Consider the following 16,353-nt stretch of genomic DNA (forward strand, 5'->3'; position numbering starts at 1 on the left):
AGAGTGATCACATGCTAGGTCACAAAACAAGTCTCAATAAATTTAAGAAGACTGAAATCATACCAAGCATCTTTTCTGACTAAACGGTATGAAACTAGAAATCAATTAAACAAAGAAAAGTGGAAAAAAACACGAACATGTCGAGGCTAGACAACATGCTACTAAACAAAGAAAATCAAAGAGGAAATTTAAAAATACCTTGAGACAAATGAAATTGACAACACAACTTTCCAAAATCTATGGGACACTTCAAAAGAAGTTCTAAAGGGAACTTTATAGTGATACAGGCCTACCTCAAGAAACAAGAAAAATGTCAAATAAACAATCTAACCTTACACCTAAAGGAACGAGAAAAAAGAGGAACAAAGCCCAAAATTAGTAGAAGGAACGAATAAAGATCAGAGTGGAAATAAATGAAATAGAGACTTAAAAAATAATAGAAAAGATCAATGAAACTAAGAGCTGGTTCCTTGAAAGATAAACAAAATTAATAAATCTTCAGCCAGACTCATCAAGGAAAAAAAAGAGAGGGCCCAAATAAATAAAATAAGAAAGAAAGAGGCGAAGTTACAATTGACACCACAGAAATACAAAAGATCGTAAGAGATTACTATGAACAATTATATGCCAACAAATTGGACAACCTAGGAAAAATGGATAAATTCCTAGAGACACAAATCTCCCAAGACTGAATCCGGAAGAAACGGAAAATCTGAACAGACCGATCACTAGCAGTGAAACTGAATCAGTAATCAAAGAACTCCCAACAAACAAAAGTCCGGGACCAGACAGTTTCACAGATGAATTATACCAAACATGTAAAGAAGACTTAATACCTATCTTCCTCAAGCTATTCCAAAAAACTGAAGAGGAAGGAACACTCCCAAATTCATTCTATGAGGCTAGCATTAACCTGACACCAAAACCAGACAAAGACACCACAAAAAAAGAAAATTACAGGTTAATATCCCTGAAGAGCATAGATACAAAACTCCTCAACAAAGTACAAAATGCCACTCTTTTATTCAACATAGTAATGGAAGTCCTAACCACAGCAATAAGACAAGGAAGGGAGACTAAAAACATCCAAATTGGAAGGGAAGAAGTAAAACCATCACTATTTCCAGATGACATGATACTATAAATAGAAAACCTTAAAGACTCCACCCAGAAACTCTTAGAACTATGGCATTTTTCACAGAACTAGAAAAAATAATCCTAAAACTTGTATGGAACCACAAAAGACCCAGTATAACCAAAGCAATCTTGAGAAAGAAGAACAAAGCTGGAGGCACCACACTCCCAGACTTGAGACTATACTACAAAGCTATAAGTAATCAAAATAGTATGGTACTGGCACAAAAACAGACACATAGATCAATGGAAAAAATAAAGAGTGCAGAAATAAACCCACACTTATATGGGCAATTAGTTTATGACAAAGGAGCCAAGAATATACAGTGCGGAAAGACAGTCTCTTCAATAAATGATGTTGGGAAAACTGGACAGCTACTTGCATGAGAATGAAACTGGACCACTTCCTTACACCATATACAAAAGTAAACTCAAAATATATTAAAGACTTAAATGTAAGACCTGATACCATAAAACTCTTAGAAGAAAACATAGGCAGTATGCTCTTTGACATCAGTCTTAGCAATATTTTTTGGATCAGTCTCATCAGGCAAGGGCAACAAAAGCAAAAATAAACAAATGGGACTACACCAAACTAAAAAGCTTTGCATAGAGAAGGGAACCATCAACAAAAAGAAAAGGCAGCCTACTGAATGGGAGAAGATATTTGCAAATGATCTATCTGATATGGGTTTAATATCCAAAATATATAAAGAACTCACATATCTCAATATCAAAAAAAAATAATCTGATTAAGAAATGAGCAAGGGACCTGAACAGGCATTTTTCCAAGGAAGACATACAGAAGGCCAACAGACACAGGAAAAGATGCTCAACATCACTAATCATCAGGGAAATGCAAATCAAACCACAACGAGATATTACCTGACACCTGTCAGAATGACTATTATCAAGAAGACAAGAAACAGTATGTGTCAGTGAGGATGTGGAGAAAATGAAACCCTTGTGCACTGTTGGTGGGAACGTAAATTGGTGCAGCCACTATGGAAAACATATGGAGGTTCCTCCAAAAATTAAAAATAGAACTACCATACAATCCTGCAGTTCCACTTGTGGGTATTTATCAGAAGAAAACTAAAGCACTAATTAGAGAAGATATATGCCCCCTTATGTTCATTGCAGCATTATTTACAATAGCCAAGATATGGAAACAACTCAAATGTCCATCAACAGGTGAAGAGATAATGAAAACATGATACACACACACACACAATGGAATATTATTCAGCCATAAAAAAGAATGAAATCTTGCCATTTGTGACAACATGGATGGACCTTGAGGGCATTATGCCAAGTGAAACAAGCCAGACAGAGAAAGACAAATGCCATATGATCTCTTCTATGTGGAATCTAAAACACAAAACAAACAAACAAAACAAAACAAAACAGAAGCTGACCCATAGATACAGAGAACAAACTAGTGGTCACCAGAGTGGAGGGGGGGTGGGGTATGGGTGAAATGGACGAAAGGGATGAAGGGGTACAAACTTCCAGTTATAAAATAAATAAGTCACGGAGATATAATATACAACATAGGGAATATAGTCAATAATATTGTAATAACTTTGTATGGTGATAGGTGGTTACTAAACTTACTGTGGTGATCAATTCATAAGGTACATAAATGTTGAATCGCTATGTTGTACACTTGAAACATATAATATTGCATGTGAAAAAAAAAGAGAGGCACATAACAGGGCTGAAGGTGGGGAGGAACATGGCATATTATAAAAAGAGAAGTGTCAGCCTAGTGGAGAAGGTGTGTGTGTTGGTGTCAGAGAAATGAGGATGGGTAGTGGGTTAAAGAAGGGTCCGATTGTTTGACAGAGGGCCTTTAAAAACAAGCTGCAGAACTGAGATTGGATAACATGGTAAGAAATGGTAGACACTGGCCAACATGATCAAGTAGTTCCTTAAGAAGTGAAGTCTGAACTTGAGTATGTGCAGCAGGTGCAGTGCAGGAAGGACAGTATAGGTACTCCTACAACACAGGGTGGCTGGTTTCATGGTGGGACCAGAAGTCAAGGATCCTGGGAGGATAGGATTGCCACCAGTTATCCCCCCAACTTTTGAGTCAATCCTCCCACACCCTGCGATGGAGAGAGCAAAGAGGAATATGGTGTCAGTTGAGGCCGGAGAGATGGTCTTTAGAGTCTTCCTTCACCTCTCTGAGTAGATCGACCCCTGTCCATTACTGGCTTTTGTAACACCTTTCCTTTGCAGCATGTGGCACAGTTGCGATTTTATATTTACCTGTCTCGACATTTGATAAATGTCTGTCTTCCCCACTAAACTCTTCAAGGACCGGTTCCAGTCCTGGACTGTTTTGTTTACCACTGTATCTCCAGTACCAGCACAGTGCCAGGTACTCAGTGGTTGCTCGACAAATGTTTGCTGAATGAAAGAAGGTAGACATTTACACTTGGGCCTCTCTGAGCCTAGAAAGAGAGTGTTCCCCTGTGGTTGGGAATGGGTAGGTTGAGGCCTTGATGGGGAAAGATGGGCAGTGTGGTTACTCTCTTGGGATTATCTGCCTATACCAGTGTGCCACGCATGTCCTCTGTTTCCCTTTACCCCCCTGCAGGAGGAGGGGCTCTTGTCACACTCCTCTGGATGGCTCCCACCAAACACCATAGGAACCTGGGACTCCAGAGCCAGGCCAACAATGTTAAACTTCTAGCTCTGCCACTTATTACCACGTATCCTTGGGCAAATCACTTAACTTCTCTGCCTCAGTTTCCTCACCTGTAAAATGAGGAAAATAATAGTCCCTACTTTGTTGTGAGGAGCAAATGAGCTGTTACACACGTAAGTGCTTAGACCCCTGCTTGGCACAGGGTAAGTGCCACATATGTACACTGCTTACCAAATGCAGGCTTGGCTCTCAATACAGCCGATAGCTTACCCGAAATATGTCTCCCTTGCCTAGAGTCCAAGAACACAGCCTTCCCCTTTGCTTTGGCAAGATAGGAAGAAGACAAGAAGCAGAAATGATCGACGGTGGAGGGAAGCTGGGTGTGGGTTTGGGTGTGAGGCCCGCCTGCCCAGAATGTGGCCATGGTACAGTCTCTGAAGAGATTTTCTTCTTCTGATAAAGTTTCCCTTAAGGTTCCAGTGGCTGTTTGCACTATGCCTCCAGTCCAGATGAGGTTTGCTGAAATGCCAGCAATGACACACATCCTGCCAACACTCTCCTGACTGTCCTAGCCTCAAAGACATGTCTAAACAACTGAGGCTAGGGTTGAGATTCAATCCACGGCTAAGATTGCTGCCTGACCCAGGAAGAAAGGCACACATTAGTGTTTGGTGACAGTGCAGAGAGCCTGCTTCAATGGGGCCCTTTATATGAAGGTTTGCAAGTTCAGCGCTCAAAAAGGTTATTTCTTCTGCAGTATTTTGCCTGCAATTAGGGCAGCCAGCATAGGGGAGAAGTGTGTCTGGGTTGCCTGCTGTATGAGTAATATGCTTATACAAGGTATATCTTTGTTAAAAACACCATTTCAACAGAAACAAAAATAACTAGGTGCTTCAGAAATAAGGACTTCAAAGGAGATTCAATCACATTATATGCAACTGAAACATACAAAGAAATTAAAGACAGAGAAAAAAGCATCAATTGTATGAAAGTGTAGGATTTAGTCTTTAGAGGGAAAGATGAAAGAGAATGGTTTATTTAGGCTGGAGAAGAGAAGGCAAAGAGAGAACTTAATGAATTGTCAAGTATGTGAAGGGGCAATACACGATCAATAATAACTAGCTTTTACCCATTGCTTCTGAGGACATAACAAAAAGAAAAGAAATTTAAATTGTGACAAGAGAACCGTTGAGAAGACGGTTAGTCCCAGGATGTGTTGCCATGAGAAGGACTGGAACTATAGTTCTGTATATGGAGATTAAGTAAATAAAAAGGCAAGACTATCAGAGATAGAGAAGGTACAATTCTACTTAACCCCAGGGTAATAAATAGAGTCATTATTATATAAAATATAATAATGATCACTTGTTAAGCAATAACTCTGTATTGGACTTTCTCCTAGCTTCTATGTCACCTCAGTTAATTTTTACCACCTTTCCATAGGTTGTAGATATTATAATTATCATCTTCACACCTGAGAGAACCGAGGTCCTGAATAGTTAAGTGTCTTGCCCAAGGTCACATCACTAGCGCACAGTAGTTCTGCCAGGTCAAATCTATGTCCTTCTGGCTTCAGAGCCTATCTCCTTTGCACTATATTGCCGATTGGATGCAATAATATGTCTTTTTGCAGTTTCCTTTCTTTTATTAATTGTTCTTCAGTTTAGATTTCACATTATTTTTCCCCAAACAAAATCACCTTAGCCCAACAAATGGATTGTAGCGATTAGCTGGTTATATTAGTAACCACGTGTACACCTCTGCTAAGAATGAACTCTCCTGGGTGTGGAGAAAAGGGAACCCTCGTGTACTGTGGATGGGAATGTAAATTGGTGCAGCCACTATGGAGAACAGTATGGAGGTTCCTTACAAATCTAAAATTAGAGCTACCATATGATTTAGCAATCCCACTCCTTGGTATATATCTGGAAAAGACAAAAACTCTAATTCGAAAAGATATATGCACTCCAATAGCCAAGACATGAAAACAACCCAAGTGCCCATCAACAGAGGATTGGTTTAAGAATATGCAGCATATATATATACACACACACATATATACAATTCCATTACTTATATATAACAGAATATTACCCAGCCATAAAAAAGAATGAAATATTGCCATTTGCAGCAACATGGATGGACCTAGAGATTATCAAACTAAGTGAAGTAAGTCAGACAGAGAAAGACAAATATTATATGATATCACTTACCTGCAGAATCTAAAAAAATAATACAAATGAATCTATATACAAAATAGAAACAGACTCACAGACATAGAAAACAAACTTATGGTTACCAGAGGGGAAAGAGGGTGGGGAGGAATAAATTAGGAGTATGAGATTAACAGATACAAACTACTAACATAAAATAGATAAGCAACAAGGATTTACTATATAGCACAGGAAACTATATTCAATATCTTTAATAATAACCTATAATGGAAAATAATCTGAAAATCATATATATATATAATATATAACTGAATCACTTTGTTGTACACCCAAAACTAACACAATATTGTAAATCAACTATACTTCAATTTTAAAAAATGGACTCTCTTCCTTTTGGAGCAGACTCAAATTAAGTTGGGGCAAAGATGAGAAAGGAGGCGAGGAACAAAATACCCAGCTTTACTGGCAGAAATGTCACAGCTGTACTGAGGGACAGTACACACACTGTGAGAAACAGCTATGGAAAGATCCAGGGCCTTACTGAAGCATAAATCAAATTAGGCTGCAACTAAATCCATAGTGACTTGTGAGGGCTGGTACAAACAGCATAGTAAAAAGGATGCATGTGCGGGTACTACGAATAAGGTAATTTCTTTGTAAAAGAAATATTAATTCGAGTGTGCTAAAGTGAGGTAGGGAAGAAAAAACAATGTGGAGGATCGGGAATGACAATAGGTAATTTCCTACTGACCATGAACCAATGTATAGCCAGTACCATCTACCACAGTCAATCAGTAATTCAGAGGAAGAAAAAACACAAATAATATCCTATTTGAGTAGCATATAATTCAAACCATGACTAACTTTCTGGCAATATTTCCAAGCTAGTGTGCATTCATTCAAATAACACCTACTCTGTGCCCGGTGCAGTGGGGGGAAAAAAGATGAGCCCAAAATAGTTTCTGCCTTAAGGAGCTTACACATTAGTAGCGATGATAAGACATGGGCACACATAATAAAAGACAAAATGTGCCCGGGTGATAAACTCTACTGGAGAAGCACAGGTGAGGCCCTGAAGAGTCTGAGAGACGAGGGAGTTTACTCCTAAATGATAGGATTTAAAAAAAAAAAGCTTCCTGGAGGAGGTGGCATTCAAACTGGCCTCTGAAGGAGAAGCAGGATTTCGGGGTGGAGAAACTGGAATGAAGGTGGGAAGGCAGAGAAGAGACAAAGGCCTTCCCGCTAGTATTTATTCAAATGTAACCTGAGGACTACCTGTGTTAGAATCTGAGGAGGCTGCATTTGAGCTAGGTATTCAAGAACTGGCAGGATTTCCACAGGCAGAGATGGAGGAAAAGGATTTTCCAGAGGAAGGCAACATTCCCTCCTCTCAGGGTTACTGTACATGTTAGATATAACCTACGAAGCCGTTTTGTCTCCTTTTCCTCCCAGCCTTATCATGAAATGGCTGCTGTTCATTCACCCCAAACTGGCTTGCCATATGGTTGGACTTAGATGCTCTGACCAATCAGAGATTGACATTGGTTACTCTTCCATTGGCTTACTCAGGTTTCAGACTTTTAATAGGCTCAATTTAAGTGTACTAAATTCAGATGTAAAACCATCATTTCAGGCCACTCCCAGTCATCTATGTGGCCTTAGGAATGGTTTCTCAAAGTGAAAGTCTATTGACCACCTGCATCAGAATGGACAATGGGCCCTGTTTAAATGCACCTCCCAGGGCCCCTTCCCAAGGCCACCAAAACAGAATCTCTGCAGCTGTGCTCCAGGGATCTGAATTTCAACAAGTTCTCCAGGTGATTCTGAAGCACACTAAAGTTTGAGAGATATTGAGGGGCGGAGGAGAGAGTAAAGGCACAAAGGTAAGAGAACACAAGAGCAATGTGGGTAGAACCTGCGGTGCAAGAATGGAAGAATGTGGGCCTATAAATGTAACTTGAGGCTAGAGCACGAAAGGCCTTCACTGTCAGAGTCGGGGGGGTTGACAAGTATGCTGCTGGCAACAGGGAACCATTCATTTTAGTGGCAGAGTGGAGTGGTTAAGAGCCTGGAGTCCGGAGCCAGACTTCCAGGCTTCAAATCTTAGCTCTTTGCCTCACCGGCTATATGACCTTGAACAAGGATCTTAACCTCCTTCTGCTTCAGTTTCATCATCTATAAAAAATGCGGATAAGAATCACACTCCCCACACAGGGTTGTCATGGGATTAAATGAGTTCATATCTGTAAAGTGCACAGAATTGTGACTGGCATAGAGTAAGCACAATATGTGTCAGCATAAAGACTTCTGAATAGGGGTGTAGCACGCTTAAGGCTATCTCTTTGAAAGATTAAGCTGGCAGCAATGTATAGGAGCCAATTACCTATTTGCTACCAGCAAATCCTATAATCTTTTCCCTCTAACTCAGTGGCTCTCAACCTTGGCTGCACATTGGAATCACCTCCCTCACCACCACCCCCATCCCCAGTCTGGACATAAATTTACCAAAATAATTCCAATATGCACCCATAGCCGAGAACCAATGCTCTAAATGTACAGTCGTCCCTCAGTATCTGCAAGGAGTTGGTTCCAGGACCTTCATGGATACCAAAATTTAAGGATGTTCAGTCTCTTATATAAAGTTGCATAGTATTTTCATATAGCTTACATGCACCTCCCACATACTTAAATCATCTCTAGATGACTTATAATACCTAATAGAATGTTAATGCTATATGCATAGTTGGGAATACAATGTAAACACCATGTAAATAGTTGCCAGCACATGGCAAATTCAAGTTTTGCTTTTTGGAACTCTCTGGATTTATTTTTTTCTCCGATATGTTGGAACCACGGTTGGTTGAATCTGCGGATGTGGCACTTGCAGATATGGAGGGCCTACTGTATTTCAAATTTGTCCAATTTTCGTTATTAGTTCTCACTACATGCGAGACAGTGTCCTAGGTCCTTTTCCTGCATTATCTCATTTAAACCTCACAACCATTTGGAGGCAGGTGCTAACATTATTGTCACTGTAAAGATTATTAGAAAGGTGAGTACATCCTGGCTCATGATCACCCAGCTAGAAAGTAGCAGGGCTGGGATTAGAATCAAGGCAGCCTGGTTCCAGAGGCCCCCAGTCTGAACCACTACTCTACACTGTGTCCCCAGACCAGAATCCCACTCTCTCATACCAGAGAGACTGCTAAACCCATCGTCCTGGTTTCTCCACTTGTCTTATTTCCTCCCTCCAATCTAGTCTGGACACAAGAACAAGTGAGATCTTTTAACACATCAACTAGATCATGTCATGCCCTGTGCACAACCTTCCAATGGGTTCCCAATGCACTTAAAAATGGAAATCCAAACCCCTTCCCATGGCCTTGAAGGTCCTGCATGGTCTGACTCCTTCCTGTTCACCTCTGCAGTCTCATCGCATGCCAGTTATGACCACAATCACTATATTCCTACCACACTGGTCCCTAGGCTCCTTGAATGCTATAAGCTCTTCCCTGCCTGGTCCTTTGAACTTTCTTTTCTTTCTGCCTGGAATGCTCTCCTCCCAGGACCTTTGCATGGATGACTCCTTTTCGTCTTTCAAGTCTGAGCTTAAATGTCATCTCAGAGAGGCCTTTCCGACAATTCAACCTAAATGCCTTCACCTCTTATTTTCTATCTTGGTCCTTTGTTTATTTCCTTCACAGTACTCACACTGTTTATATTTAGGTATTTGTTTGCTTGTTTGTTTATTATTTGTCTTCTCAGGTAAAATGTGAGTTCCATAAGAGCAAAGAACATATCTTGGCTGCTATGTATGCCACATACGGTTGCACAGGTTGTGTCCTGCACAAGGGTGCCTCAGCTAAGGAGGAACATTCACAAGGATTTTCTGGCGAATGGCAGTCAAGTATCTTAAGTAAGGGGATCCTTTTTGTAATTCACATAAAGATGTCATATAGTCTAGCAGTGCCCTGTATGTCTACTATATTTACCACTATGTATCCAGCTTCTAGCACAGTGCCAAGCATATAGTAGACATTCAATAAGCACATTGGATGGAAGGAAAGAAGACAAAATTAGGAGGGAAAGCGGGAAAACGGGGGGGATATAGAGGACTGCTGATAGATTTGGTAATTTGAGAAGAGGCAATAAAAGACAAATTAAAGGTGATTATGTTTGATCTTGGAAACCTAAACCTAAATTGGTACTGTCATCAAAGAAATGAAACCCAAAGAAGAAAAAACTGGCTTGAGAAGATGATGATTCCATTTTGGATATAATTTGAGAAGACGATGCCTTCCATTTTGCTTTTATTACGTTTGTCACTACTTTACTGTGGGATTTAAAAAATACACCTACATCTGCCCTGCCTAATCTTCAAAATGGTCACATCAGTGCTTTGGGAGGCCCATTCTTCCTTTTAAGGCTGTGTATGGAAATGCCCTGTGTTTTACAATACAATAATGTAGGGGCCAAGCTAGAAGGGATTAAGGAAGGAGAGACAAAGATACTCACTTTCACATTAGATGACTCTCACCCCTCTCCCCCTGCTGCACTCCAGCCCAGCGCAGTTTCTTTCAGGGAGTGACCCTTAAAAGACCTACTAGAGAATGGACTTGAGGATATGGGGAGGGGGAAGGGTAAGCTGTGACAAAGTGAGAGAGTGGCATGGACATATATACACTACCAAACGTAAAATAGATAGCTAGTGGGAAGCAACCACATAGCACAGGGAGATCAGCTCTGTGCTTTGTGACCACCTAGAGGGGTGGGATGGGAGGGTGGGAGGGAGGGAGATGCAAGAGGGAAGAGATATGGGAACATATGTATATGTATAGCTGATTCACTTTGTTGTAAAGCAGAAGCTAACACACCATTGTAAAGCAATTATACTGCAATAAAGATGTTAAAAAAAAAAGCAGTGCTTTTATTTTTTCCTTTTGTGATTGAAAGCACCCTTCGAATCTAAGGCTACCATAGAAAATTCCCTTTCCCTAGGACACTGGACAGGTATTTTCCTCTTCTAAATCTTGCTACTCAGGATGGCGGCACCTGGGGTCTTGGGAAACAGGATACCTACCTCTGCACACCCGGCAGCAGGAATCAGGAACAGAGACTGGGAATGCACAGGTTAACTTGGGGCAAGTCTTGAGACCACAGTACACATTGCCCTCCTGCCAAAGAGAAACAGAATTAAGGTCAGAAGGAGCTGGAGTACGTGTAAAGGCTTTAGCTCAGTACCTGGGATGAGTAGGGGCTCAAACGTCCTTCCCCCATGCTCTTCCATAGTCAGTTATATGCACTTCCTAACTTTTATGATGCGTTATATTTTTTCTATTTACTATTTCTCCATGCCAGAGACTAAGTCACAGAAGAGATGGCGATTCTCATCAGGCATGCTGGTCTAAGATGAAACAAAGTAATCAGTGTAAGGGCTGCCGTGAGCCTCCAAACCACCAAATACAGTCTTGCCCCTCCCTTCTCTGTCCATTCTGGTCCCTATCGTGCTTCAGCTGGATGTTGGGGTTTTGGGGGAATGCAGATTTGCACAACAGCTGCCTTCTGTAACACTCACTAGAATCTCCCTTCCAAAACAAGTAGACAAGCTCTTTGGGGTGATACAAAACTATAAAAGATCATCTGAACGGACAGCTCAGTCCAGCACAAGGCAAGGGAGAGGATCAGATGCACTTGCTGGTTATGTTTGTCCTTGCATAATGTTCATTCCCTAAAATTCTATGTTCCAAACATCATTCCTTGAACCTTGATCTTAGTTCTTAGAAGCATACTGTTCTGGAGCTAGAAGGGTTCCTGAAAGGTCATTAGGGAAGCATGGCTACAACCAACTTCTCCCAGACTACTGAGATGCTATATTTTTACTAAAGATCCCTAAGCAAAGAGATTCTTTAGCTTCCCTTGTCAATCCAGTGTTTCATACCCTTTATAGGCAGAAAAGTTGTTTCTACATCTAACTTCATCCCCTCATACTTCAGCTTAAACACCCATTTTACTCCATTTTTCTGGTTCTATTTATTACATTCTCTGGGCCGCACAATTAGATGATGATGTAACCAGTATACCTTATTCATGAAGTATACAATTCTTTTGACAAATAATGTCACAGGAATCATCACGATCAAGCATTTGTTGAGAGACTTTTCTCATTGCAGGGCACCGGGAACTGACTGGTTAGTGGAATATTTCAGAGACGGGAACCAAGAGACACCCCATTTTCTTGTGAATTGGACTGAGTGGCCCTAGATGGTGCCAGTGGCTTTTCCACCCATGGCATTTCCAAGGCTTATCAAATAACTGAGTTCTTCAGATGAAGGCTCTGGTGGTGTAATTATTGTGAAAAGAAGTACAGATCAAGATTATCAGCTCAGTTTTGTCCTTTTAAGCAGTCCTAAAGTTTTAAGACCGGGATATGACTGGGTCTGACCTCTTCAACAGAGTTGATCAGGGTTGATTAAGATCAGAAAGGCTCATGATTTAGATGCGATTCATCTTCCAATCAAGCACCCTACAGTGTAGGCTTAAACTAAAAGTACAAGTATGGAAGCGCTCTTATTTGGGTAGGGGATAGCAGGGACATTAAGATACAGGGTCTTACCGAACAGCTGCACTGTGTGCATTGGTTGGGTTGCCGGTTCTGAAAGAGCCCTTCAGCCATGAACAGCTCACCGTGTTGGTAAGTGGTCCCGTTGTACTCACACGACTTGCTGGTCACCTTATTGTTCACTGGGGGTAAGGAGTCTTCTGGGACAGGGTGGAGAAAAACCACACCGAGTATTGGCATCATTGCAAAACATTTCACAGATCCCAACAGCAGATGGGGCTGTACCACACAGAGGGAGTTAAAAATAGTCCCTAACTCAGTGGCTGATGACTTAAGATAATATTAAAGCAGCCAGACAGGAATAACAAGTGACACGTGACTATCCATCCATTCCTTCAATTTGGGGGCATTTATTGAGCACCTACTACGTACCAAGCACTGTGACAGGCACTAGAGAGAGATCAGTGAAGAAGGACAAGGCCCCTGCCTTGATGGAGCTAACAGTGTTAGATGAATAAGGTATTAACTTGCCTGGAAGGAGGGAGTCTTTTCTGATGAGGAACCACCTATTATAACTACCCTGGTAACTGTACCCCCTCCCATGTTTTATAACACTTGGTATATGCTTGTATGCTTGCTCTAGCCTCTGGAGTCTTTGCTTCTTTTTAATCCCTCCACCAAGATTGCCCCCTCCTTGCCACTCTTTTCCACCTATTGAAGTCCTGTCTGATTCTGAAGGCTCAGCAAAAGTCCACTTTCCTCCATGAAGCAGTCCCTAACAGCTCCAGCCCACGATCTGCACCTCTCAAAGCATCTGATGTCTGAAGCACACCATCTGGCACTTGAATACTATTGTAACTCATATTTGCGAATTATAGTCACCTAGCCAACAATTTACAAAGAGCTTTCACATACATTATTACAATGGAGCCTCATAAGAACACTGTGAAGCAAGTAAGGCAGATTCTTATCTTCATTTTTCATTTGAGGGTGACAAGTCTCTGATGTTGAATGACTTATCTGAAGTCACAAAGGTAGGGAGTGATGAAAAAGGGAATTGATATCTGGTCCTCTGTCTCTAAATTCCATTTTTTCCTACCAACCCATATATACATTTGTATATATTGCTTTTTGAAGACTTGGGACTCCGCCTTACACGTGTCTTTCTCCATGGAGTCTGGCACAGGGTTGCCATGTAGCAAAAAGGTCAATGCACTTGGTGAGTTGACTCTAAGTGAATGGGTTTGAGAAGTCTTTTCACTGGGCTTCCTTAAAGTACATGCTGTGCACACACATACACACACATATACACACACCAAATATCAATGAACAAGTGCCCAGGTTAAACTAACCATCAGTGTACCAATTAACAATAGATACAAGCAGAGCTTCGAAAGTACGTGGTGTGGGATACTGGAAGAACAGAAATTAGCGGAGTTGTGTGTTTCATTAGAGGGAGGCTGAAAAAGTTAGACCATCCTGGTAACTCTTCTATATTGTTGGTGGGAATGTAAATTGGTGCAGCCACTAGGGAAAACAGTATGGCGGTTCCTTAAAAAATTAAAAATAGAGTTATCATATGATCCTGCAATCCCACTCCCGGGCAGATATCCGGAGAAAACTCTAATTTGAAAAGATACATGCACCCCAATGTTCATAGCAGCACTGTTTACAATAACCAAGACATGGAAACAACCCAAGTGCCCATCAACAGACAATTGGTTCAAGAAGATGTAGTATAGGGACTTCCTTGGTGGCGCAGTGGTTAAGAATCCGCCTGATGGGTTCGAGCCCTAGCCCGGGAAGATCCCACATGCCGCAGAGCTACTAAGCCCATGCGCCACAACTACTGAGCCTGGACTCTAGAGCCCACGAGCCAGCCACAACTACTGAGCCCACGTGCCACAACTACTGAAGCCCATGCACCTAGTGCCCGTGCTCCGCAACAAGAGAAGCCACTGCAATGAGAAGCCCGCTCACCACAACGAAGAGTAGCCCCCGCTCGCCGCAACTTAGAGAAAGCCGGTGTGCAGCAACGAAGACCCAACGCAGCCAAAAATTAATTAATTAATAATTAATTAATTTTAAAAAGATGTGGTATATATTTGCAATGGAATATTACTCAGCCATAAAAAAGAATGAAATATTGCCATTTGCAGCAAGATGGATGGACCTAGAGATTATCATACTAACTGAAGTAAGTCAGGCAGAGAAAGACAAATATTATATGGTATTACTTATATGTGGAATGTAAAAAAAAATTACTGTACAAATGAATCTATATACAAAACAGAAACAGACTAACAGACATAGAAAACAAATTTATGGTTACCAAAGGGGAAAGGTGGGGGGGAGGGATAAATTAGGAATATGGGATTAACAGATACAAACTACTATACATAAAGTAGATAAGCAACAAGGATTTATGGTATAACACAAGGAACTATGTTCAATATCTTGTAATAACCTATAATGGAAAATAACCTGAAATATAAATATATATACACACACACACACACACACACACACATATAACTGAATCAATTTGCTGTATACCTGAAAATAACACAATATTGTAAATCAACTATACTTCAAAAAAAATTTTTTTAAAAAGAGACCATTCTTTCTTTCCCATCACTCAAAACTATAATGAAAATGAGTCCATTTTATGGTGGGTAAATTATACCTCAATACAACTGTTTGAAAAAAAACAATGAAATTGTTCTCAGGATCTCATTGGAGTGCATTAATGTACTCAACAAGAGATGGAGAGAAAGCAAGAAAGAAGAAGACAAAACAGAATCAAAGAAAAGGAAACCAATTATGGTTATGCTTAATGCTAATTTTACACAAGAAATTTATCTTAACTTCTTCCTATTTATTATTATTTCATTCTTCTAAGATCCCTAATGGGGTGAGGGGAGAATTATGAAAATGAGGCTACTGATACCTCAAAAGGTTTGGTCCATGTCACACAGCTATTAATAGAAGAGCCAACTAAGAAATATAGTTTTCCTGCCTTGAAGTTTCCTGTTCTTTTCACACAGTGGGTGTCAAAACTGGAGGACAGAAAGGAAATGAAATCAGTCCCTGGAAGAGATATCTGCAGTCTCATGTTTATTGTATCCTATGTTTATTGCAGCATTATTCACAGTAGCCAAGATATGGAGACAACTTAAGTGTCCATCCCATACCCCATATTCGTGGATGAATGGATTAAAAAATTGTGAGATATATATATATATATATAAATAAAATTCAGCCCTTAAAAGGAGATCCTGCCATTTGCAACAACATGGTTGAACCTGAAGGACATTATGCTAAGTGAAGTAAGCCAGTTACAGAAAGAAAAAAAAACTGCATAATCTCACTTAAATGTGAAATCTAAAAAAAATCTGAATATATAGAAGCAGAGATTAGAATGGTGGTTACCGGGGCAGGGAGGTGTGAGAAATGGGGAGATATTGGTCAAAGGGCACAAGGTTGCAGTTATGTAGGATGAGTAAGTCTAGAGATCTAAAGTATAGCATGATGGCTATAGTTAATAATACTGCACTGTATACTGGAAATTTGCTAAGACAGTAGATTTCAGGTGCTCTCATCACAAAAATAGTTGGCAACCAGGCGAGGAGGAGATGATGTTAATTAGCTTAACTGTAGTACTCGTTTCAATCTGTGTATGTATATCAAATCAGCATGTTGTATACCTTAAATATCTACAATTTTTACTAAAGAAAAGAAAGTTTTTAAAAACTGAGGGGGGCAGGATCACTGAGTCATAATCCCAGCTTGGGTACCCACTTCCCAAAACCTTAAACAAGTCACTTTAC

The 16,353-nt window shown here is 40.5% G+C and overlaps 1 protein-coding gene across 7 annotated transcripts in view; it reads right to left on the reverse strand.

Moving 5' to 3' along the window:
• CHRDL1 (chordin like 1) overlaps positions 1 to 16,353 on the reverse strand; it is a 117,374-nt gene that overhangs the window by 38,629 nt on the left and 62,392 nt on the right. For 4 of the 7 annotated variants that reach the window (XM_036840736.1, XM_036840735.1, XM_036840732.1 and 1 more), the window contains 2 exons: positions 12,578 to 12,723; positions 11,045 to 11,138 (listed from right to left, as the gene is read on the reverse strand). In XM_036840736.1, the coding sequence (XP_036696631.1) occupies positions 11,045 to 11,138; positions 12,578 to 12,723 (240 nt within the window). The remainder of the gene's footprint in view (positions 1 to 11,044; positions 11,139 to 12,577; positions 12,724 to 16,353) is intronic. The other 3 variants (XM_036840737.1, XM_036840734.1, XM_036840731.1) reach the window with 1 other exon arrangement.

Source organism: Balaenoptera musculus, chromosome X (genome assembly GCF_009873245.2).
Source record: "Balaenoptera musculus isolate JJ_BM4_2016_0621 chromosome X, mBalMus1.pri.v3, whole genome shotgun sequence".
NCBI lineage: Eukaryota > Metazoa > Chordata > Mammalia > Artiodactyla > Balaenopteridae > Balaenoptera > Balaenoptera musculus.